General features: G+C 40.0%; 3 protein-coding genes across 3 annotated transcripts in view; 2 read left to right on the top strand and 1 right to left on the bottom strand.

The window, feature by feature from the left end:
* Positions 1-1032, top strand: part of grhpra (glyoxylate reductase/hydroxypyruvate reductase a) — an 8056-nt gene extending 7024 nt beyond the window's left edge. The window contains 1 exon segment of the mRNA NM_001200455.1: positions 755-1032. Within this exon segment, the coding sequence (NP_001187384.1) occupies positions 755-876 (122 nt within the window). The 3' untranslated portion in view covers positions 877-1032.
* Positions 1033-1508: 476 nt separating this feature from the next.
* On the bottom strand, positions 1509-2821 carry tomm5 (translocase of outer mitochondrial membrane 5 homolog (yeast); the record flags this gene model as incomplete). Its single annotated transcript, NM_001201218.1, is given in 2 exon segments — positions 1509-1900; positions 2638-2821. Coding segments are annotated over 2 exon segments (156 nt in total). The 3' UTR covers positions 1509-1865.
* A 248-nt stretch (positions 2822-3069) lies between these two features.
* Positions 3070-5957, top strand: si:dkey-109l4.3 (uncharacterized protein LOC559137 homolog). Its single transcript, XM_047157396.2, has 4 exons — positions 3070-3414; positions 4339-4530; positions 4806-4888; positions 5414-5957. The coding sequence occupies exons 1-4, from the start codon at positions 3234-3236 to the stop codon at positions 5450-5452; spliced, it is 495 nt and encodes a 164-aa protein (XP_047013352.1). The 5' UTR covers positions 3070-3233; the 3' UTR covers positions 5453-5957.
* The last annotated feature ends 18721 nt before the right edge of the window (positions 5958-24678 follow it).

The raw sequence follows: 24678 nt of genomic DNA, 5'->3' as shown, positions 1-24678 counted from the left end.
AAAGCTTCAGAAATATGTATTAGTCACCGTGTTTGCATCTTTCTTTCTTTCTTTTCTAAATTTAATTGAAAGCATTTAACTGTCTCGCTCATCACTCGTAATATCGAAATTCTCAATCAGCTTTTCATTTATTTTCCATTTTGTTCATCTTTTTAAGAATCGGTCCGTACAGGATTCGCCATCGTCGCGGCCACGACGCTGGATTTTCCTGCTATGTTTTTTTTTTTTTTTTTTCTTCAAAATTTGCGATGTAACTTAGAGCTTTTTTTTTTTTGGTGGAAAAACGACTCGGATCGCAGGACATAGTTCTGCGCGCTCTTTCGCAGTGATGTTGGTAAACGAGAGCTTTTAGCCGTACTCGTGTTCGACGCACGCGACTGGAAGAGGGCGTCAGCTGACGTCACGCGATGAGTCTCGGCTCCAAACTTCGGTCGTTTTGAAAAATCTCACGCTCCTCCGAATATTGCGTAAATTTCTAAATCTTGTAGGGACTGATAAATATATATGTTAGAGCACTACAGTCTGGGAAAACCAGCGTGACTTGATGAACATTTCTAAATGATTCAGAAAAGCGTCAAAAACTATTTCTCCGTCCCTGAACTGGTCTCGAACTCGTAGAACCTTTAAATCCTGCGTCAGTGTTCTTCATAGCATTTTCTGTAGAACAGTTTGGAATTATTCTTTGTAAAATGCTCAGAATAATAATTACTGTGTATAAGTGTGTGTGTGTGTGTGTGTGTGTGTGTGTGTGTAGTGGTTCTCCCTCACATCGGCAGCGCCACGTTCTCCACACGAGGCGTCATGGCTGAGCTCTCAGCCCAAAACCTGCTGTCGGGTCTGACCGAAGACGCCATGCCCAGTGAACTGAAGCTGTAACGCCCCCTAGTGGTGCATGATGGGAAAGCAACACTTCTCTAAACCCTCAGAAGAGCATCGCGGTGCTGTAGGATGATATTTCAGCTGTACTACTTTATTTACTACTTCAGAAGGCACTTATTGTGACTAAAATGATTGAAATAAATATCACTAAGATTAATATTCAGTGTAAAGTAATAAAGTTTGTCAGATCGGATCTCTCAATAAACGAATTACAACGGGTTTTATTTTTCTTACTCAAACTGAATATTCTAATTATAATGTTTAGTTAATAAACATTGATTAACATGTGCATCCCCGTACTCGCGATTGATTTATGTATGATTTAAAGGTCTTGACGTTATTGTATTCATACGCTCGTATTGGATCTCAAATTGTGCAATATGTGCTTTTGAGTAAATCTGACCTCCTAATACTTTAAAAGAAACCCAGGATTTGAGCTTAATAAAAATTAATAAAAAGCACCAGGTGCCGTAAATAAAGGTTATACTATGTTATGATATTCTGCTATGTGAATTGGTGCATGTTTAATGAATTATTAACTCGTTTTTAATACTTTTAGGTATTTCTAAAAGAAAAAACGAACACAAAACATTTCTAACAGATTAATTAAATGCTCCACATCCACACGCTGACGGGCGAACTTTGAAATTTATTCACATTCTGCTTCGTTTTTAATACAAAAGAACACGTGCGTCTAGAGAGAGTCGAATACATTAAAGATTTATGGTTCAGTCCGGGTCACATGATCAATACACAGCCGTGTGTGTGTCGTGTCGTCACATCTGTACTGATTGACCGCCACGGACATGACACGACGCCACAGCGCATACACACGGGGTTAAATTAAAGTACGTTCAGCTTCATCCAGGAAATAAACATGCAGCATGATGAGGATGAGGAGGATGATGAAGGACGGCGCTGCAAACAGGTGAAGCGAGACGACGTTCCATGAGTTCAGGTGCAGATTTAGAGCCGAGTCTACGTCCTCAGATGCTGTCCAACTTCTTCAAGACATACGGAGCTGAAACATACAAACACATGCAAACGCTCAGTGCTTTTCGTATTCACTGTGTACGCTATAAGGCCAAAAGTATGTGCGCCCCCGACCATCACACCCATATGCGTTTCTTCCTCAAACTGTTAGCACAAAGTCAGAGACACAGTTGTACAGATCGTCTCTGTGTGCTGAAGCATTACAGTTTCCCTTCGCTGGAACTGAGAGACTCAAACCTGTTCCAGCATGCCACTGTGCACAAAGTCGAGCTCCGTGAAGACGCGGTGTGTGAAGGATGGAAGAAGGTTGAAGAACTCGAGTGTCCTGCACAGAGCCCTGACCTCGACCCTACTGAACACCTTTAGGATGAACTGGAACTGGAGTCTCCTCACATCAACATCAGCACCTGACCTCAACCTCACTAATATACTCGTAGCTGAATGATCACTAATCCCCACAGCCACGCCCCAAAATCTAGTGGAGAGCCTTCCCAGAAGAGTGGAGGAGGTTCTTATAACAGTAAACACAGGGGGAATAAAACTGGAATGAGATGTTCAACAAGGAGATATGGGTGTGATGATCAGGGGTGCACATACTTTTGACAATATAGTGTAAATGGAAGTTCACTTAGAAGTTCTCAGAACACGTCTTGGTCACACCAGGACTTCTTTAGAAATATTAATTATTCTTATTATTATTACAACGGAGTCAGAATGACTCCAGATGTTCTGAATGACACACAACCTTCACACTTGGACACTTACTGACTCTCAGAAGAGCGACATAAATGAGGAAATTTCTCACGGATGAGATCACATCCTCTCGCATTTTCCTCTTCATCTCCTCCGGGTCTAATTTAGGTCCCAAACCTTCGAGTTTAAACATTATTCAAGCTTAAATGTTGGATTTATTTGTTATCCTTGAATTAGCGGCAAAGATACACCGATGCTTCCACGCCTTCCGGGTTCGCAGTGCACATGCGCAGTTTGCGCTTCACGGTAGGACCACTAGGTCCGTCGTTTTTGACGTTCAGATATATGCCTGATCTTAAAAAAAAATACCACTTTGCCTAAAAAAAAAAGTTATCTTCCCAAGATCGATCATTTAATTAGTGATTTAATTTAGTAAGTTCTTTAACCACGGTATATCGTGGATAATGTGTTAATGAAAAAACGTAAACAAATGTTGACATTTAATCAGGCAGTAACATAGGGCATCGCTGTATAGCGGTTCAGCTTTGATTTTTGAAAGGCAACAACAACAATAAAAACCTATTTAGTTTATAATTAATTAAAATATAAACTTACAGCATTACGACATTTGCAAATAATCTTACTGTGATTGATGTGCAGCTTTAAACATGGAGCTCTGCGGGTTACAGTCCTCCAGTAACGGACACACACATGTGCAGGAATGGCATCATGAAACATCTGCAGGATTTTTACCCCCGAAACGCAAAAGATCTGATTTAACAAACATGACTGGAGACAGATGTGACAGTTCATCTGCTTTTCCTGCTAAAGAAACAGCCAAAAACCACAGTAAGTGCTGATAAATCATGCATGTACTGTAGAACATCATTCATCCACTTATCCAGATAATGCAACAGGTTTTTGTGCAAGTCTGGAGAAGCTTCTTCAGAAGCACATTTCATACTTGTGCATTTTTGCACTTTTTTTTCCTGATATATAACTATTAAGGAATTACAGGAATTAATCCATGTTTATCTCTTCCCATCTCATCTTATCGCATCTCGTCTCATCTCGTCTCATCTCGTCTTATCTCGTCTTAGACTCAAGACGGTGAGGATTTATCTTTAGACATTTCCTTATTTTCTGCAATACACATCACGCACTTTCTCCCATGTATTCATTCCATTATCCACCTTCAGTAAGCGCTTTATCCCGGTCAGGGTCTCACTGAATCCGGGATCTTTTTTTTTTTTTTTTTTTTTTTTTGATCGTAGAATTTTTACTGGAAATTTTACACATTATAACACCCCACCCAACAACCCCAGCAAAACAACCACAGCCAAAACCAAAAGAAAGGGGGACACAAAAGACAATAGCAAACAGACATTCTAAGAGAATCCGGGATCTTTCCCGGGAACGCTGCGGGTGAGACGGGAATACGCCCTGACTGGGACGTCGGTTCGTCTCAGAGCACTACATGCGCACATTTGCGATTTAATTATAGTCGGTCTATCTCCTGGCATGATTTTGGGAAGTTGGAGGAAACCAGAGAGGACACGTGAGAACGTTTGAAACTCCTCCATGGGATCGGACATGAGACCCGGTCATCACCGTGATGCTCTTTCATACGGATCATGACTTATAAAACCGACCAAATACACCAAAGTATTTAAAAGGTTTATTTTAAAGAGGGATGAGCACATGCAAACATCGTCTCCTGAGCATCCTCATCTCAGCCTTATCGTCTGTGTGTGTGTGTGTGTGTGTTTTTAGGCCGTTTTGTGCGGATCGACGGTCAGAGAGGTGTGTATTACTCCGAGAGCTTTGAACCGAACGGAAGCACCCTGTACCTCCCTGTCTGCGGAACCGTGCTCGCCAACATGCACAAATACGAACAGATCAGCTTCGAGCAAGGCTGCTTCTGCGTCGGCGACGAAACCGGAGGCTTCCGGCAAAGAGTGCAAGGTAAAGACGTAAAATACTACAGAGGAGATTCGTTAATAATCTGTTATTACAGACACAGGGGGAAATACATATGTTGTAGTGTCTGTAGTAGATCAGAACGTTAAGGAAAAGTCCAGCAGACTTCTTGTAAAGGAGTAGGAACATCGACATGCTGGTCTATTTTCACTACACTTTTTGTGGTGTGTGTATGAGAGAGAGAGAGAGAGAGAGAGAGAGAGAGAGAGAGAGAGAGAGAGGTTAAAAGCAGATTCCCTTGTTTATATGATGACACACAGGTCAGGCTCTTCACTGCTGGAGATACAGGAAAGACGTCAGGAAGCTCTTCATCGCCCTGTCGTACTTCTTCACGAACTGTGATGTAAGTGAAGTGTTAAAAGCGTAAGATGATGTTTAACACATCTCAGAGAGAGATCTTTGTGATAATGTTCAACACATTACAACTCTTTCATTTTATATTGTGATATAGGGGTGGGCGATATCATCACATCACATCACGACACTCTTTTTCTGACACACTATACGTATCACGGTGTATAGCTTGGCCCAAAAACCAAAAAAATCTGAATTTGATCATGCCTTTCTTTAATGTGTAGAAATACAAATGATTATTATTATTTTTTTTTTAAATCTTATTTTATAATTTAAAATATTTTTTAACAAGATAGAAAATTTGTAAAAACTTTTTGAAAAGTTTACAGGTTTTTGTAATTGATATAAAAATATTTTTTTGCTGCTTTAAGGAATAATTTTTCCGGGGATTTAAGATCGGAATTGTGACACGATGTTGATGTTATGTCATCATATCGCCCGGCCCTGTTCTGAGATACGTTTTCTACTTATATAATGTCTTGCTGAATCGTTGCTCTTTTTTATGTTCCTGCAGGTATTTCAGGAGGTTCTGAGCTCTCTCGAGTGTTTGTAAAGAGGACACACACACACACACACACACACACACACACACACACAGAACATATCTCCTAATTGACTATGTTTCATTTTTGGCTGCTCTAAATGTTGAACAAAATCACATTTGTCGTTTATCTGGTTTCTGATCTTCTCTTTTTCTTTCTTTTTTTTTTATATAGACCAGTATTTTAGAGAACTCCCTGTTGTGTATGTGGATTGTAGAATAAAGTGCGGGGGGGGGCAAAACTTTTGCAGTGTCCCTTTGTGACACTTTCCGTTGCATCTTACTGTTATATAAAACTTTAAGACACAACTTCTGCACAGTATATCCTGATAGAATTGTAATTAATCGTATTTTGATGTTTATTATCTGCAAAGTGAACCTTGTGAGATTTTGGGGTCTGTGGTATTGTTTATAACGGGCCTCTGTGATCATCTGTTATTTTATTTTTTACCCTTTTTTTTTATTGTGTATTTTTTTAAATAAAAAAAAGTGTATTAACACAAATGTAACGTCTATGAATCTAATTCTTATTAAAAACAACAACAACAAGATTTATTTATATATATATATTTGTTACTAATTTGATTCTGTTTAATTTCTATTCTGTTATCCAAATTTCACTAATTACGGCATAGATGATTGTTTGTAAACAGTCGTTTATTTTCTGAGACACAAACACACACTTCACACACTGGTCATTATGTACTAAAGCCAAATAGTCAGGTTTCGCTTCCTGAATATGTTTTGACTTTTATATTATATAAAATATGCACAATACACACAGGGGATTAGTCAGAGTCAGAGAAACAACCAAGTGGCCTACGGTAATGCTGAACAGGATGCTACCATCACCATGCTTCACCATACTGGCATTAACGGTGGTCTCTTCCTGCCAAATTCAATGCCGAAAAGTTCCGTTTTGGTCTCGCTACCATGTTTACAAATGTTCTGTGAAGTGACCGGGTTGTGGATGTCGTGTCACAGCTTCTGTGGATCTCTCGAGCTCCTTCAGAGTTATCCTCGGTCTCATGGTTGCTCCTCTGACTAATCCCCTCTGTGTTTTTTTTTTTTTTTCATAATGGAATTTAATGTCACACACATTCACGGTCGACTTCATTCAGCTCACTTTGCTAAATTCTGCTGAAGTTTTACAGCAATGTGGGGGTGAATACTTACGCCCTCACAATGTTTACTTTTTTTTTTTTTTAAATTTGTAAACAATTTAACAATTAATCAAATCAATTTATTGATTACGTTCTCCTGCTTCAGTATTCTGGGATGTTCTGCGTAGATTCCTGAAATATAATCCCAGTTTCAGTTCCATGTTATACTGTAACACTACAAAATGTGGGACAGTTCAAGGGGGTGAATACTTATGCAAGCCTAATGGTGGAAAATGACCTTGAAATATTTATTGGTAGTATTTTTAATAATAGAATGATGCAAACCGAATAAACGTTAAGAATATTACTCACAAAAGGCATCTTTAATGGGAGAAAATAAAAATGCCTTATATGATTTTAAATGAACACAGACGTTCTTCAGATCCATTAGACGCAATTAGCCTTGACTTCAGATCCATAAATCGAGGTGGTAATTTCCCCCACAGCTGTCAGTTTAAGATGGACTACACGTGTGTCTCTAATTCTCCCGAGTCATTAACGTATGCTGTGTAATCGACATCGTTATTATTATTATTATTTTTACATTTATTTTGAAATTAATTCCTGACCAGAATAATGCAGATCATTAATTAGGGTTTACTGTTGATCACTTAGGGTTTGCTGTGGAATTTGAGATGTGGTTCATCTGTAATGTATGGGTTTGTCCACAAGATGGCGGTAATTCATTTTGAAGGTGTGAGGAGAAATTATGACTACAAATCGTTGTGACATGTCGAATTAGCTTTATTCAGCTTCCTTTCACACATGAATGCTGCCAAATGGGTCGTTTTTTATTGTGCATGTGTTTCTGTATTAACAGGAAGTGATCCTCGATATATTTTCTAGTCCGCTCTTGTATTTCTGGGGGTTTTTTTTTTTCTCTCTTTCTGGGTTGCAGTACTCACTACAGAGAACCCACTTCATTAGCGATGGCCGACACCTCAGTGCGCCTTCTGAAGTGACAGGATTGGACTTCCTCTCTAGTCCACTCTCTGTCTCTCTCACTACTTCTTTTCCAAATCAACACTAGCAGCCACCTGACCACACAATCTGTAGTGCCCTGCTGCTCCCTACTCGCTGGCAGGAGAACTGACGATCCCTAAACCCCAGATCTCTATCTCCGAGGACCCGTGCATGCTGGAGTTTGTGATGACCTGCTGCGAGCAGATGAGCCCACCATGTCCCTATAGGTCTTTATAAAAAGAAAGAAAAGTGGAGTTTATTTTTAAGCGCTATTGAAAACCCTGGCAACATCGCTCAGAGGCATCATTAAAATCGACACAAGACACCAAGGATTTGACCTTGAGGTTCATGCTGTGTGTCTGTCCTCCCTAGATGATATGATTCATATAGAGCTGTTTTGATGCGATAAGAATTCTGAGACAATGTGATTCAGTGATGCAGTGTGATTCAATGATACAATGTGATTCAGTGACAGTGTGACTCAGGAACAGTGTGATTCAGTGATACAGTGTGATTCAGTGACAGTGTGACTCAGGAACAGTGTGATTCAGTGATACAGTGTGATTCAGGAACAGTGTGATTCAGTGATACAGTGTGATTCAGTGATACAGTGTGATTCAGTGATACAGTGTGATTCAGTGACAGTGTGACTCAGGAACAGTGTGATTCAGTGATACAGTGTGATTCAGTGACAGTGAGATTCAGTGATACAGTGTGATTCAGTGATACAGTGTGATTCAGTGATACAGTGTAATTCAGTGACAGTGTGAATCAGGAACAGTGTGATTCACTGATACATTGTGATTCAGTGATATAGTGTGATTCAGTGATTCAATGATACAGCGTGATTCAGTGATACAGTGTGATTCAGTTATTCATTGATACAGTGTGATTCAGTGACACAGTGTGAATCAGGAACAGTGTGATTCAGTAACAGTGTGATTTAGTGATGCAGTGTGATTCAGATACAGTATGATTCAGTAACAGTGTGATTCAGTGATGCAGTGTGATTCAGTGATACAGTGTGATTCAATAATACAGTGTGATTCAGTGATACAGTGTGATTTAGTGATACAGTGTGATTCAGTGATACAGTGTGATTCAGTGATTCAGAGATACAGTGTGATTCAGTGATACAGTGTGATTCGGTGATTCAATGATACAGTGTTATTCAGTGACACAGTGTGATTCAGTAACAGTGTGATTTAGTGATGAAGTGTGATGCAGTGATACAGTGTGATTCAGTAACAGTGTGATTCAGTGATGCAGTGTGATTCAGTGATACAGTGTGATTCAATAATACAGTGTGATTCTGTGATTCAGTAATTCATTGATACAGTGTGATTCAGTGATACAGTGTGATTCAGTAACATTGTGATTCAGTGATACAGTTTGATTAAGTGATACAGTGCGATACAGTGACAGTGTGTTACAATAAATTTGTGCTCATAAATTTACACACCCCTTGCAGAATCGACATAATGGTAATAAAAAAAAGGGATCATAAAAATTATTTAGATTTTTTGGTGCAGTCCTGAATAAGCTATATAACACAACAGTTGTTTACATATAGTCCACAGACACAATAATAACTGAATTTCCACAAATTTTCAACCAGTTCAAAAGTTTATACACGCTTAATTATTAATACTGCTTGTCGTTACCTGGATGATCAACGACTGTTCTTGTGTTTTGTGAGAGTTGTTCACGAGTCCCTAGTTTGTCCTGAGCAGTTAAACTGCCCACTGTTCTTCAGAAAAATCCTCCTGGTCTTGCACATTGTTTATTTTTCTTCTGCATATTTTACCTCCTTCACCGGGACTGATAAATCCTGAGACCACACATCTTTTACCTCCTTCACAGGAACAAATAAATGCAAAGACCACAACTCCTTTATCCCCTTTGCTGGCACTATAAATGCTGAGCCCATGAACCTAGCATCTATCCACTGTGTTTACATGCACAACAAAATAATAAATAAATAAATAAATAAATAAATAAATAAATAAATATCTGATTTTGCCAGTAGTCTGATCAATGCATACAGTATGTGTGCAATTGGACGACATCACAGCAACTGACTGAAGTTTTTAACACATCACGTTAGTAGTAGAATGTAAATGGTATACCATATACACTGCATGACCAACTGAATAATCTGATAGCTGCTTAAATCAGATAATGATCGGATGATCAGTCTTCATGTTATGCATGTTTATGACTTTATGATGTCATGGTGGCGTAGTTTGGAATGTCAGGTAACTGTGGTTATAGGAGAAGACTGTATAGTCTTCTCCTATAATGCCTGATGAGGTTGGAGAATACATGGTGAGGGATCTGAGAGCGTTCCTCCATACAGAATCTCTCCAGATCCTTCACATTTCAAAAGGTCCACGCTGGTGGACTCTCCTCTTCAGTTCACCCCACAGGTTTTCTATGGGGTTCAGGTCAGGGGACTGGGATGGTCATGGCAGGACCTTGATTTTGTGGTCAGTAAACCATTTCTGTGTTGATGTTGATGATGTTTTGGATCATCGTCCTGCTGGAAGATCCAACCACGGCCCATTTGAATCTTTCAGCCAGAGGCAGTCAGGATTTCATTTAATATCTGTTGATATTTGATGGAGTCCATGATGCCATGTATCCTAACAAAATGTCCAGGTCCTCTGGCAGAAAAACAGCCCCAAAACATTAAAGATCCTCCTCCATATTTAACCGTGGGCATGAGGTACTTTTCCATACGGCTACCTCTCTGTGTGCTCCAGAACCACCTCTGTGTTCATTACCAAAAAGCTCTATTCTGGTTTCATCTGACCGTAGAACCCGATCCCATTTGAAGTTCCAGTAGTGTCTGCACACTGAAGACGCTCGAGTTTGTTTTTGGATGAGAGTAGAGGCTTTTTTCTTCAAACCCTTCCAAACAGCTTGTGGTGATGTCGGTGACTTCAGATTGTAGTTTTGGAGACTTTCTGACCCCAAGACACAACTAACTTCTGCAGTTCTCCAGCTGTGATCCTTGGAGATGTTTTATCCACTCGAACCGTCCTCTTCACAGTGCGTTGAGACGATACAGACACACGTCCAATTCCAGGTCGATTCATAACATTTCCAGTGGACTGGAACTTCTTCATTATTGCCCTGATGGTGAAACGGGCGTTTTCAATGCTTGTGCTATTTTCTTATAGCCACGCCCCATTGTGTGAAGCTCAACAACCGTTTGCTGCACATCACAGCTACATTCCTCGCTCTTACCCATCGTTATGAATGACTAAGGGAATTTGGCCTGTGTGTTACCTCATATTTATACCCCTGTGAAACAGGAAGTCACGGTTGAACACTTTCCTGTTCCTAGTCACCCAGGTGTACTTAAAAAATGTAAAATATCAACGGGAATATACTTCAAATATATTTTTCTCATATGAATTCATAGGAGTGCCAATAATTGTCGCACACCAATATTTAACAAAGATTGTTTTAACAAACAATGTGTTTTAACAAAGAGTATTTTTGTGAATTTTTTTTAAACCAAAGATCAAAAGGTTAAACAATAAATACAATTTTTCACAGCCTTCTTTACTCATATTTAACAAGGGTGCCAATAATAGTGGAGGACGCTGTATGTGGAACCCTTAAGGGTTCTTCAGACGTCCCTCATTACGCCGAGGACTCCTTTGACTCCGAATTCTTGTGAAAATATTATGTAGGCTGAAAATTCAGTCTACATGGTTAGTGTGTGATTATGGTCGTGTGTGTGTGTGTGTGTGTGTGTGTGTGTGTGTGCGCGCACCATATTCCTGTCATAGAAGAGGAAAATGGTCACACGATTACCCGATCGTTATCACGACGCAGCCTGTGGGCACTGAGATCCTGAGATGTGCACACGTTTCACCCAGATTTACATCTGAGGAGGATTTTTTTCCCGCCAATTAGCCTCGCTTACCTCACCTCAGCGTGAAAAGATAAGGCGTCGGCGTAAACACACAGCGCGTCTGCTCTACGCTTCTCTTCAGGTCACAACAAAGGAAGTGTATCAGGGACCCTGAGTCTGGGTTTATGTGAATAATAATCGAATAAAACCTGGGATTAGTGCTTCTGTGCATGCATTACGTTTTGAAGATACAGCCTTAAGAATTCACTTCTGCCTTCCGTGCAATTTATATTAATCATCAGTCAAGTGGAGCGTGGGTATAAAGTGAAATTTCGATAACAGAGGAGGCCAGCGGTACGCCGCATTGAGCCGTCCCTTCGTTTTTGATTACTCCCATTTTCTTTCTGCTCTCCTGATTGAGGCTCGGCGTGTGCCGATATTACGGACTTTAACGGTTGATCTGATTTCGCCGGCTGTGTCTCTGAAGCTTCATTATAGAAGTGCGCAGGGGTAGAGCGAGTCAACCGAGGCTGATGAACACTTATCACGGCTTCATTATGTTATCCTGATGTCTCGAGTGAAATAACCGATAAAGGAGACGAGCTAAAATGGATGCGCAGAACATTATGTGTATTAATACGACTACGACTACTCTACTACCACTGATAAACTTTCGCTCGTCATGAGCTCTGAGAGTGTTCCTTTGATATCTGAACTCAGGGCTTTTCCTCCTGTTTCCAAATCGCCGTATACGTAGGAGTGGGTAAATCATTGAGCGATGGTGGAAAGTATCATAGAGTCAAACATAGCACAAAATGTATGAGATTACAATTCCTATTACTGCATTTTCCAGACTATATGATATGTTGCAGAGTTTTTAAAACCCATGAATGCGCGAACCACCGTTCCGTCATCGCACGTTGTTGCCATATGGCAACAATTACACTTGACCGATTAACAGAATATTCAAAATGTATAAAAAAAAAAAAAACCCAAACGAACGTTCACTTAGCTCAGATAGTGTTTATTTTTTATTTTTTCCTTTAAGTAGTTTTGCCTAAATATTGAAAAATATTATTAAATTTGATCAATTTTTATGATCTTTACTATGCCATGTGACTGCAGAAAATGAAGTGCAAACATCACTTCCTGGTCATGTGACATGGCATTTTTTTGTTATGTCAAGGTTAAAAGACGCCTTTTTCCGTTACGTTAGTTTTGTATTATCGCCCATCAAAAGAATGGAGAAAAATCCACCGTTGCCGTACAGCAACACCACGCACTAAAGGGTTAAACAAAGCACGCGTGTTTAGTAACCCGAAGAATATTTGATAAAACTATTTAAGGGCGGTGTACATGTGTTAGTGCTACATGACACCTACATGTAGCTCTTCGAATGTAGCTCCACACTCAATCAAAGGTCGTGGTGTTTTAGTCTTGCCAAGAATATTCGGTAATGCTACTCGAGGCCAGTGTTCATAATGCTACGTGACAGTTATATATAACCCCTTTATGTCACTCGAAGGATAGAATATAGTACGTATAGCTGTGTAACTCTATGTAGCCCTTAAATAAATTGATGTGATCTTTCCACAAAATGTTTTTAGCGAACACACTCGAAACACACTCACTCGGATATTAATCATGAGATCGTATTCCGACTACGAGATGAATCACGCGCTCGTTTCTCATAGCTCTCACATCAACATCAGACGTCTGACTGCGTGAACGCTAAATATTTCTAAACCCATCAATTCCGCCGCTTAGTCTTTTTCACAGGTTTCTTCCGGAGCTAAACACGTCGCTAGTTAAAAGCCAAAAGGCATTTATTGCTCACAGCATCAGTCTAAATGAGGACATTTCATCAGAACGACAGATTTTTGGAGTTGCAGGTTGGAATTTCTCCAGCTCTGAGGTGCCAAAATCAAACCTGAGAAACTTCTGTCTCACCGGCAGATAAATATCACTCGTGCTTAATTAAGAGCTGGAAGGAGAGAACGTTTAGTCGTTTCATATCTGTTCATTTTTAATCCCACTTTACAGATGAACAGAACTCTTGAACATCTGAGCTGTTGGCGTGTAGAGCTCGTGATGAATCATCCGCGTATTCGGATTCGGACTCGTGCTTAATTGCGTCCGTCTGTAGGTTTACTGCCGAACGCGAGATGCACACGCACGCTAATAATAACGGTGCGTTCAAGCCGTGTCGGAATGATCGACTTGAGCAGACATGAACGCCGCCACGGAGCTGTGATTACGAGTGGGAATTTCTCTGAGCTCCGTGACTCCGAGTTGGGGGCGTGTCCGTAAGAAAACACGATGGAATCAACGGATTTAGTTGCAGCGTCTGTAGGTGACGGTAAATTTGTTGACATGTAATATTTACTCGTCTCGGATGTGTCTGGTATACACAGCGAGTTAATGAAATTCAAGCAAACTGGTTAACATTTAAGCACCTATAGGAGAGAGATGGTTTGATTCGCAACACTGGACGGGAATTTTTCAAATAAAAATAGCGTTTGTTGATAGAGAACATCAGTTCCCCTGGGATCCTGGGATTCTGACAACTTTCTAGAAGTGGAGTTAAAAAACCTTGCTGTATTTTTTTTTGTGTGTTAATTAAGAGAAGGTGCACCTCCATCACGCTCCGACCAAAGAGACCCGAACGCACCTGACGTCGTAATTACGACTTCCCAACTCGTAAATACGAGTTTCCCAGGAGGACTTGAATGCACAGACGGCCAGCGGTCTTGTTACGGGACAGTGAGTCCAAAGAAAGCAGTCGACTAATCGTCTTTTCCACAGTTAAAGCAAAACCATTTCAGGACGTCGCTATTTTTTGGTTGTTTTATTAGTGCAGCAAAGAAACGCACGTGCTACACGTTATATTTCCAGTTTCTATTGTAGGCGGCTGTGGATCAGGTGGTAGAGCGGGTTGTCTACTAATCGTAGGGTCGGCGGTTCGATTCCAGGCCCACCTGACTCCACATACTAAAGTGTCCTTGGGCAAGACACTGAACCCCAAGTTGCTCCTGATGGCAAGCTAGCGCAACGGCATGGCACCTCTGCTACCATTGGTGTGTGAATGAGAACCAGTGTAACCTCTAAGGTTAAAAAAGTGCTATATAAGTGCAGAATAATAAATCCGTGAATCACGGGACACTATTTGAGGACAAACCAATTTTTTAACTGCTCTCCGGTGACTCAGCCGAAATTCGGAAACTCCTTATACGTCATTTCATGATGGACGGAGGATGCGGTTTCTACAGCAGCGTCTGGGATGTTTTTCCGACTACAAGTCAGGATCGGCTAAAGTGAATTAGCATGCGCCGTGGTTTTGACTCTAAACTAGCCGGATAGCGATGTGCAACCCGTGGCTCACACGGCAGAATTGACTCTGCCACAGTGCATGAACATTATTTCGCTTTAAATGACGAGAAAAATAATAATCGGAGGAATTCTTTCAGGAGTGTACTGTTTTTTCCCTGTAACCCTTCATTCCTGTCGTTTAGACTCTTATACAGGAACTGATCATGATGATCATTATGATTATCATGATTATGACCTGTCATGTTGCTCAGGAGTCCGTGCTTTTCTCAGTTATTATACAATCTTGAGTGTGCTGTATTAATACAATCAATTATTATTAGCACAATTATAACGAGTGTTTACATCAGAGAACGTCATTAGCATTCAGCTCGGAAAGTTCTCTTCTTACACGGCCGTTACTGTCCTCTTAAGACATTCCAGCGGCTGTTTTTATAGTTTTAAGTGAAAAATAAAGAGTATCCTGTCGATAAGGGCTTCGTTGACAGATAAGCTAAGCTAACCTCCGCTGGTTGTCTGAGATAAGCTAATTCAATTCGCTAATATTTGTCTAGTGTTAGCTAAAAGATAACGCTGTTTACAGCTTTGTAGTTGTAAGGAAAAGATTAAGATTATGACGAGTATTTTGTCCATGCTCATTTTCCATCCTTGTATTTTTATTGATAAATTAAGCTAACTGCTAGTGGGTGACCGAGATAAGCTAATTCCTTGGAATTTTTTTTTTTTTTTTTTTTTTTTTGCTAACCTTAAAAGAAATGTTTTGATCAGATCTCAGAAAAAAAATATGAAGAAGAAAGAAAGAGACATACTTGTTGTGAGCTTGGACATGGTGTCTTCTAGTGCAATAGCATTAGCAAAACATGACTGCCTTGTGAGGCATGGCTTTAAGCTGAGCCTTCAGATTCTCACACACACACACACACACACACACACACACACACACGAGTCTTCACAGGTTCTCACAGGAACCTTTGATTAGCATACAGAACCACTGAGACGGAAAGGTGCAGTAGATGCCTCACTAGGTTCATGCTGGACTTATTCCCACCTTCCGACTGGGAAAAACGTTCACCTCAAGCTCTGCATGGGAATTACAAGTCGGAATTTTGGAAGCTTTCCAACAGCATTGATTATTATTTTGTGACTAAAGCCAGAAATGAAGCACTTGACTGCATAAGCAAGATGCGTTTCAGAGGAAACAAAATCACAAAATAGGAATTGAAGTGATGTCATCCTATCCAGGATTCACTGTAACCCTGAGCAGGATCAAGTGCTTAATGAAGACGAAAGAATGAATGAATGAATGAAAGAATATATATTTTAATTTATGCTAACATATACTGTAGTACGAACACAGCTATATGCTTATGCTCGCTAACGTTATATAAAAACGACAACCGCTATGTTTATATAGTAAACAAACTGGCAATGCCTGAACACGTTCATGTTGGAATAATGGGAAGTTTTCCACGGCGTACGCCGTAGAACGGACGACTTTACAGAATTTACAGAGGCTCGGCTAAATTGACCGAAGCCCCGCCCCAGACTGTCATATTGGTAGATAATATGACATATTCTTGTAAGAAGCAAAATTCTGGATAGTAACAGTAAATCCACTCTATCGCACCAACCCGCCAACATTCCTTACTTATCAGACGTATGTCTGGAAAACAGGAAAACCCTGTCAGCTTCAACTCGTGACACTTTTATATGATGTGGGGATTAAATTAATCCATAAAACAACAGGAGATGATATCTCAGCTTCTTTACACATTACAGTCTGGTTCTCATGCTACAGTACCAGCGGTGATTAGAGCAAAAATCGGATCGGATTTGGATTTGGGAAGCTGTGCTGTAGATTAATGGATGAATATCGCTCAGTTTATTCCAGTTATTGTACGGGAATGTCCTTATCTGAGTTCAGCACAGGCGACTCCCAGCAGCATATCAGCGTAATGAAGGCAGCTCCTGCTATGAATTCATTCATAGATCATCTTGCCTCCTTTATTAAAGACTGACTGGGCGGGCTGCCTCTTCCAGCCTCTTTGATTAATGTCTCCTCGGAAAAACGGCATCAGTTAGGACCGGAGCGCTATCTGGTATTTGTCTTTACAAGATTGTATCGACTTTTGTGAGCCCATGCAGAAAATGAACTGTCATGTGCGTAACCGGTCGCAGAATGAACGCCATTAATACATCTGGACTTCTTCAGTACCAAAACACGGCTTCCAAAACTCCAGTCCGAATAAGAGAGATGCCTTTATATCGATCTGTAGTTTTTGGTTGGGGTAAAGGTTTTGTAGCTGTGATGATGCAGCAGATTGATATATATATATATATATATATATATATATATATATATATATATATATATATATATATATATATATATATTTTTTTTGGGGGGGGGGGGGGGGGGGGTTAAACGATGTCATTTACACCAGATATTTAAATTATTTACAGATGTGGGATGTTGTAACATATTGGTATCAGTATATGTAAATGTTAAATAATTAGAGTAAAATATGGTCGACAAACAAGGCCCAATTTTTGAAACATGAAAATCAGCATTATTTTATTATATGATATAGTCTATATCCATTATGCACATTAATTCTGTCAGAACTGCTGTTACGGTCAATTAATCACCACCTTCTGACCAATCAGAATCCAGAATTCAGCAACACACACATATATATATATATATATATATATATATATATATATATATATATATATATATATATATATATATATATATCCTGATACTTTGGCTTGTAGAGAACTTTTTAAAATGTCTACTTTGTACTTGAGTGAAAAAAATATGACATGACTTTCCATCTAAAGCATTTATATTTGTCTGCGACAGAGTCCCAGTATCGGAAAGTATTTAAAGTGTATTTCTTCACGCTTTAACAGTCAACACTGCGAGCCGAGCACTAACTCGTTAATTCGTTTTGAATTAGAGTCTGGTACGAGAACGTCTTGTTTAAATGTAGAACTGCAGGAGAGCGGAGGATGGCCATTAATCTGAAAAATGTACTTTGAGTCCACCCCCGCCATGCACACACACACACACACACACACACGCACACACACACACACACACGCACAGAGACGGAAATAGGTGCAGCCAAAGGTTGAATGTGTGTTTTAATTTATATATATATTATTTTTGTTAGCTCAGAGGTTTATATCGACGTGCAAGCCTAGGCCTTTCCTAGGTTTCATTTAAACTTGCAAGTATTAGCCTTTTAAATGAACTTCTCAGAGGTCGATTTTAACGTGTCTGACATACGACGACTTTATCTTCGGAAACTAGAGCCAAACCCAGAGAGGTTTTTAAGGGTTGTTCAGATTTGCATAAGATATTCCACGTACTATAAAGCAATTCTTGCCGTATCTGCAGCGCCCCCTAGCTCACTCCTTACCACTACCGCTGTCACTCCTATATAATGTCCTGATAATGTTGTATAACATTGCACTGAATATAGATTGCACTATTTATTGCCTTTTCCTTAAGTCACAGGAGTTTAAGCTCATTTTATGCGTTCATATCGTAATTTTCGGCCTCTTTACTGCTCCATTGGCCGTGATAAATGTGCTCAGAAAGGGCCATTAACTCATAATTAGAGGAAAAACATGAACAGAAACGGAAAGACTGTGAAGCTCATGAGGTTGTGTGCGAAATATCAGTCCGCATCACTGGTGAGTGTTTTCACACATTCACTCACGCTCCATCAGTAGTAATGAAGGGCTGGATTTCCCGGTTTCACTGCAGGGTGATGCGAGGCTCATCAGACTCCATCATCTGGCCGCTCTCTGTAATTAGTTTATCTGTGTTGGCCTCGTTACGGTGTGTAGCCCACAGAGTGCCGTGCTGCAAATCTGTCTTATTTGCCAAAGATAATGAGGTCCGAGTGGCACCGGGATGGCGCTGGTAATCTGCAGGAACATCACACTTGTTGTTTTATAAGTGATTAACTGACATGTCCATGCTAAAAAGGTCAGGCGTTTTCTCTGTGTGTGTTCTGTTGAAAGAATGTTAGCACTCATGGGTCTCTCGGCTTACTTAGCAACACAGAATCAGCCCTTTTCCTTATCACTTCCTGTTGATTTCCAGTCAATTCTATGACAATTTTAGCATTTGTTGCATTACATTGTGTTTTGTTTTTTTTTCCTCCATCATATCATCATATGAGATCATTTTGCGTGCACTTATATATACAGTGAGGGAAAGAAGTATTTGACCCCCTGCTGATTTTGTACGTTTGCCCACTGACAAAGAAATGATCAGTCTATAATTTTAATGGTAGATTTATTTGAACAGTGAGAGACAGAATAACAACAAGAAAATCCAGAAAACGCATGACAAAAATGTTATAAATTGATTGGCATTTTAATGAGGGAAATAAGTATTTGACCCCCTCTCAATCAGAAAGATTTCTGGCTCCCAGGTGTCTTTTATACAGGTAACGAGCTGAGATTAGGAGCACACTCTTAAAGGGAGTGCTCCTAATCTCAGCTTGTTGCCTGTATAAAAGACACGTGTCCACAGAAGCAATCAATCAGTCAGATTCCAAACTCTCCACCATGGCCAAGACCAAAGAGCTCTCCAAGGATGTCAGGGACAAGATTGTAGATCTACACAAGTCTGGAATGGGCTACAAGACCATTGCCAAGCAGCTTGGTGAGAAAGTGACAACAGTTGGTGCGATTATTCACAAATGGAAGAAACACAAAACAACTGTCAATCTCCCTCGGCCTGGGGCTCCATGCAAGATCTCACCTCGTGGAGTTGCAATGATCATGAGAACAGTGAGGAATCAGCCCAGAACTACACGGGAGGATCTTGCCAATGACCTCAAGGCAGCTGGGACCATAGTCACCAAGAAAACAATTGGTAACACACTACGCCGTGAAGGACTGAAATCCTGCAGCGCCCGCAAGATCCCCCTGCTCAAGAAAGCACATATACATGCCCGTCTGAAGTTCGCCAGTGAACATCTGAATGATTCAGAGGACAACTGGGTGAAAGTGTTGAGGTCAGATGAGACCAAAATGGAGCTCTTTGGCATCAACTCAACTCGCCGTGTTTGGAGGAGGAGGAATGCTGCCTATGACCCCAAGAACTCCATCCCCACCGTCAAACATGGAGGTGGAAACATTATGCTTTGAGGGTGTTTTTCTGCTAAGGGGACAGGACAACTTCACCACATCAAAGGGACGATGGACGCTGCCATGTACCGTCAAATCTTGGGTGAGAACCTCCTTCCCTCAGCCAGGGCATTGAAAATGGGTCGTGGATGGGTATTCCAGCATGACAATGACCCAGAACACACGGCCAAGGCAACAAAGGAGTGGCTCAAGAAGAAGCACATTAAGGTCCTGGAGTGGCCTAGCCAGTCTCCAGACCTTAATCCCATACAAAATCTGTGGAGGGAGCTGAAGGTTCGAGTTGCCAAACGTCAGCCTCGAAACCTTAATGACTTGGAGAAGATCTGCAAAGAGGAGTGGGACAAGATCCCTCCTGAGATGTGTGCAAACCTGGTGGCCAACTACAAGAAACGTCTGACCTCTGTGATTGCCAACAAGGGTTTTGCCACCAAGTACTAAGTTATGTTTTGCAGAGGGGTCAAATACTTATTTCCCTCATTAAAATGCAAATCAATTTATAACATTTTTGACGTGCGTTTTTCTGGATTTTTTTGTTGTTATTCTGTCTCTCACTGTTCAAATAAATCTACCATTAAAATTATAGACTGATCATTTCTTTGTCAGTGGGCAAACGTACAAAATCAGCAGGTTATCAAATACTTTTTTCCCCTCACTGTATTACACATATTGGTTAACCATAATCAAAACCACTTCTAATACAGCGTCGAAACTGAAACCCTCTCAATGAGCAGAACGTTCCCCGTCAGAACCGAATCTGCTCCAGATACTGTACACGATGTCATAATTAAAAAAAAAAACCTCCAACAAATATAACCAAAGAAACCCATTATCTCTGTATCTCATAAGCAAAAATCATCCCCAAATATTACCCCTTCAAATAAATTGCATTGTGACCAAGCCTTCCCTTCCAGTACTTTGTTATAACCAGTACATGTAACCAGTATATCCAAAACCCTACTCAGTGGAATACTTTATAAGTCAAACGTCAAAACCGAAACCACTTTCAAAACTGAATCCCCTCCTGATTTTTGTATTATGAATGCATGTGTTTAAAATCTATTCAGGACCCAGTTCGGGGTGGAAGTGGAGTCTTTCATGCTATGTTCAATTCAATTCAGTTTTATTTGTATAGTGCTTTTAACAGTGGGCATTGTCTCAAAGCAGCTTTACAGAAATATATAAACACAGGGTGGAGATTTTAAGCGTGTGAATTTATCCCTATTGAGCGAGACGGTGGTGACGGTGGTGAGGAAAAACCCCCTGAGATGATAAGAGGAAGAAACCTTGAGAGGAACCGGACTCAGAAGGGAACCCGTCCTCATCTGGGTAACGACGGATAGTGTGAAAGTAAAGGAAAGTTCATTATGGTTTAATATGAAGTCTGTTTGTTGAACTAGTCCACTGTTCACTAAAGGAGACCCGAGTGCAGAACTGCATGTGGTAATTGCAGTCCCAAGGCCATCGCAGCAACCGTCGTCCCAGCAACCACAGCGAGAACGTCCATGTGGAATTGAGGTCCAAAACCATTTCCATGGTACTTCAAGTGGTACCGTCCTCAGCGATCTCCAGGCTGCGCTGCTTGGGGTCGTCCTCAGTGGCAGAACGTAGCCTCCAGTTGATGAGAGCTCCATCCAGAGGTAGGGCATCAGGATGGATCAGGCAGGTCCGGAGAGCAGAAAGGGTCAGAATCATGTTATATATACTGTCACAGACTACATTTCTGAAGTAAAATAGAACGTTTGTGATTTTCTGTGCCTTTTTGCCTGATTTGTGGTTAGAAAGTCTCAGCTTCTAAGAGTAAAGAGGCAGACACCTGATTAATTATTAACTCTCACCTCTGTACTGGGAATACAGTAGACCAGAATTCCAGTTTAATTATTCCTCATTCTTCTAATTCATGCACTGACTTCCTGCTTCGCCTGTTTATAATGCGTAACTGTAGTGTACGATATAGACACATGTACGGGTATTTGCATCATTTTTTAAACAGTGCTCATATTGAACCTGACCTGAATCTCAGCGCATGGTCGATTGCATGAATCACTAGGGCAAACATCTAGAGGCTAGCAAAGTGCTAAATATTTTATTCCGCTCATGAATTATTGCCTCTGAGTGAGGCAAACGAAAAGAAAAATGGACATTTGGTAAGGGTGCATGCGTAGTTTGAAATGATCAGGGTCAGTGAAGTGTTTTCTTTATAGAGAGAGAGTTTATTATTATTATTATTATTATTATTATTATTATTATTATTATAAACAACGATGTTTAATATATGTGAGTAAAAGAGGAAACCGAGAAAAATATATAAGGTTAAAACCAAGCTAGTCCCATCAGAGATAGGAGACCTCTCTCTTGCGACCCCTAAGCTGGAACAACGGATCGTTAACGCTAAAAATGATTTACGAATGTGACTTCGTCGTATTAGGTTACCCATTTAAGTTTGCAATGAACATTTCTTATGACTTAACATTCCTGTCAGGTTAGCTCATGCTATCTATCTATCTATCTATATATCCATCCATCCATCCACCCATCTATCTATCTATCTATCTATCTATCTATCTATCTATCTAGCATTAGTGGTGAAGATTATGAACATTTATGAATATGACTTAAAAATCCTGTCAGACATCCAGCTAGGTTAGCTGATATTACAAAGCTGGCTAGCATTATATTATCATGAGGATTATGAACATATATTATTATGACTTTAAAATCCTGTCAGGTTAGCCCATGTTAGAGAGCAGGCTAGATTTAACAGTGAAAATTATGAACATTTATGAATATGACTTAAAATTCCTGTCAGAAATCCTGTCAGGTTAGCCCATGTTTGCAAGTAGGCTAGTAATAACAGTGAAAATTTTGAACAATTTATGAATATAACTTAAAATTCCTGTCAGAAATCCTGTTAGGTTAGCCCATGTTAGCGAGTAGGCTAGTTTTAACGGTGAAAATTATGAACATTTATGAATATGACTTAAAAATCCTGTCAGAAATCATGTTAGGTTAGCTCATGTTAGCGAGTATTAGGCATTTATATGATAAAAAAAAATCTTGGCAGACCTCCGGTCAGGTGAGCTAATTTTAGCATGCTAGGCGAATGTTAACATTGAACATTTATGAATATTGATTAAAAATTCTGTGAGATTTACTCATGTTAGCATGGTAGGCTAGGGTTAATATAGAAAATGATGAACATTTATGACAATAACATAAAAATCCTCTTAGAAATCCTGTCAGGTTTGCTTATGCTAGCATTAGCCATCAATATTATGAACATTTATGATTACTTCTTGGAAGTCCTTTCAGAATTCCTTTCAGGTTAGTTCATGTCAGCTAGTTGTGTAGCATTAGCAGTGAATATTTTGAACATTTTTGATTATTACTTAATATCCTGTCAGAAATCCTGTCAGGTTAGCTCTTGATAGCAGTGAACGTTTATGACTTAGATACGTACGAATGACAATAACTTCCTTTTTCCTAATTGAAGGCTTCCATATAGGGACTGGAAGACACCATTTGTGCTTCGTTTTTATGATAGCATAGTGTAGATTACAAAGTGTATAAAACACAGAATGTTAAGTTTGACACTTTAAAAATCTGGTAAACAGTGTGATCTTTTCTTTTTTTCTTCTTCTTCTAAAAAGCACCAGGACTGCATTCAGAAGCATCTGGGCCTTTTCGGCTCGTGTTTGCTTTTCTCCCCATTTGCATTGCTCAACAGGAGCACCTGCTGCGCTTCCCCTCGGCTACACGTGTCCGCCGTTTCCTTTGAACACACTCCTAATCGCAGCAGCAGATAAAGAGCCACACACACGCACACACACACACACACACACACGCTGCGGCTATGCATTTTTAAATGAGCTTCCACCACGGCGATGCCTTCAGGGGCTACGCGTCCACTTAGCCGCTGTGTCGTTAGGAATTAAATGAGCACGTTGCTGTTGTGCCGCTTCATCCATTTACACTTTAATTATGTGCAGAATGTTTGGGATTGAAAACCGTCACACGGCGGGACTCGGTCATGAAGAGAGTCCATCATGAAAATGTAAAATGTAAAAACATTCATTTTCACTTCAGGTATAGCGATGGAAATATCATTTCTTGGGAAAGTTTGGCCCAATGTACCCCAAGAGGTTTCTTAAGGTTTCTTTAGTTTTACACTGGAGCACAGACAGCTACCACTTTAGCATTGTGCAAAAATTATTACACTCACCTTACTCCAAGATTTTACTTCAAGATTTAGGCTAGCTTTATCACTGAAGAGTATAGACATATACATATGATTATGCTTTAAAAATCTTGTTAATCTGAGCAATAGTTCAAATTGAGCAATAAGGCTTGCAGTGTGAACGTAGCCTCAGTTAGCAGGCTAGCTTTAGCAGTGAAGATTATGAACATTTATGAATATGACTTAAAAATCCTGTCAACGTAGCTCATGTTAGCGAGTAGGCTAGTGTTTCAAGTGTTTAAAAGGATGAACATTTATGTATATGAACATTAAATAAAAATCCTGTAAGCTCATCTTAGCTAATAGACTAGCTTTATTACTGAAAATTATGAACATTTATGTATACGACTTAAAAAATCTTTTCGGGTTAGCTCATATTAGTTAGTAGGCAAGCTTTACCAGTGAAGATTATGAACATTTATGAATATGACACAAAAAAAATCCTGTCAGAAATCCTGTTATGTTAGCTCATGTTAGCTAGTAGACCAGTGATAAAAATGAAAAT

This window comes from Ictalurus punctatus, chromosome 8 (genome assembly GCF_001660625.3).
Source record: "Ictalurus punctatus breed USDA103 chromosome 8, Coco_2.0, whole genome shotgun sequence".
In the NCBI taxonomy this organism is placed as follows: Eukaryota; Metazoa; Chordata; class Actinopteri; order Siluriformes; family Ictaluridae; genus Ictalurus; species Ictalurus punctatus.
The sequence above is the reverse complement of the archived record's forward strand: the minus strand, read 5'-3'. Positions and strand labels throughout refer to the sequence as shown.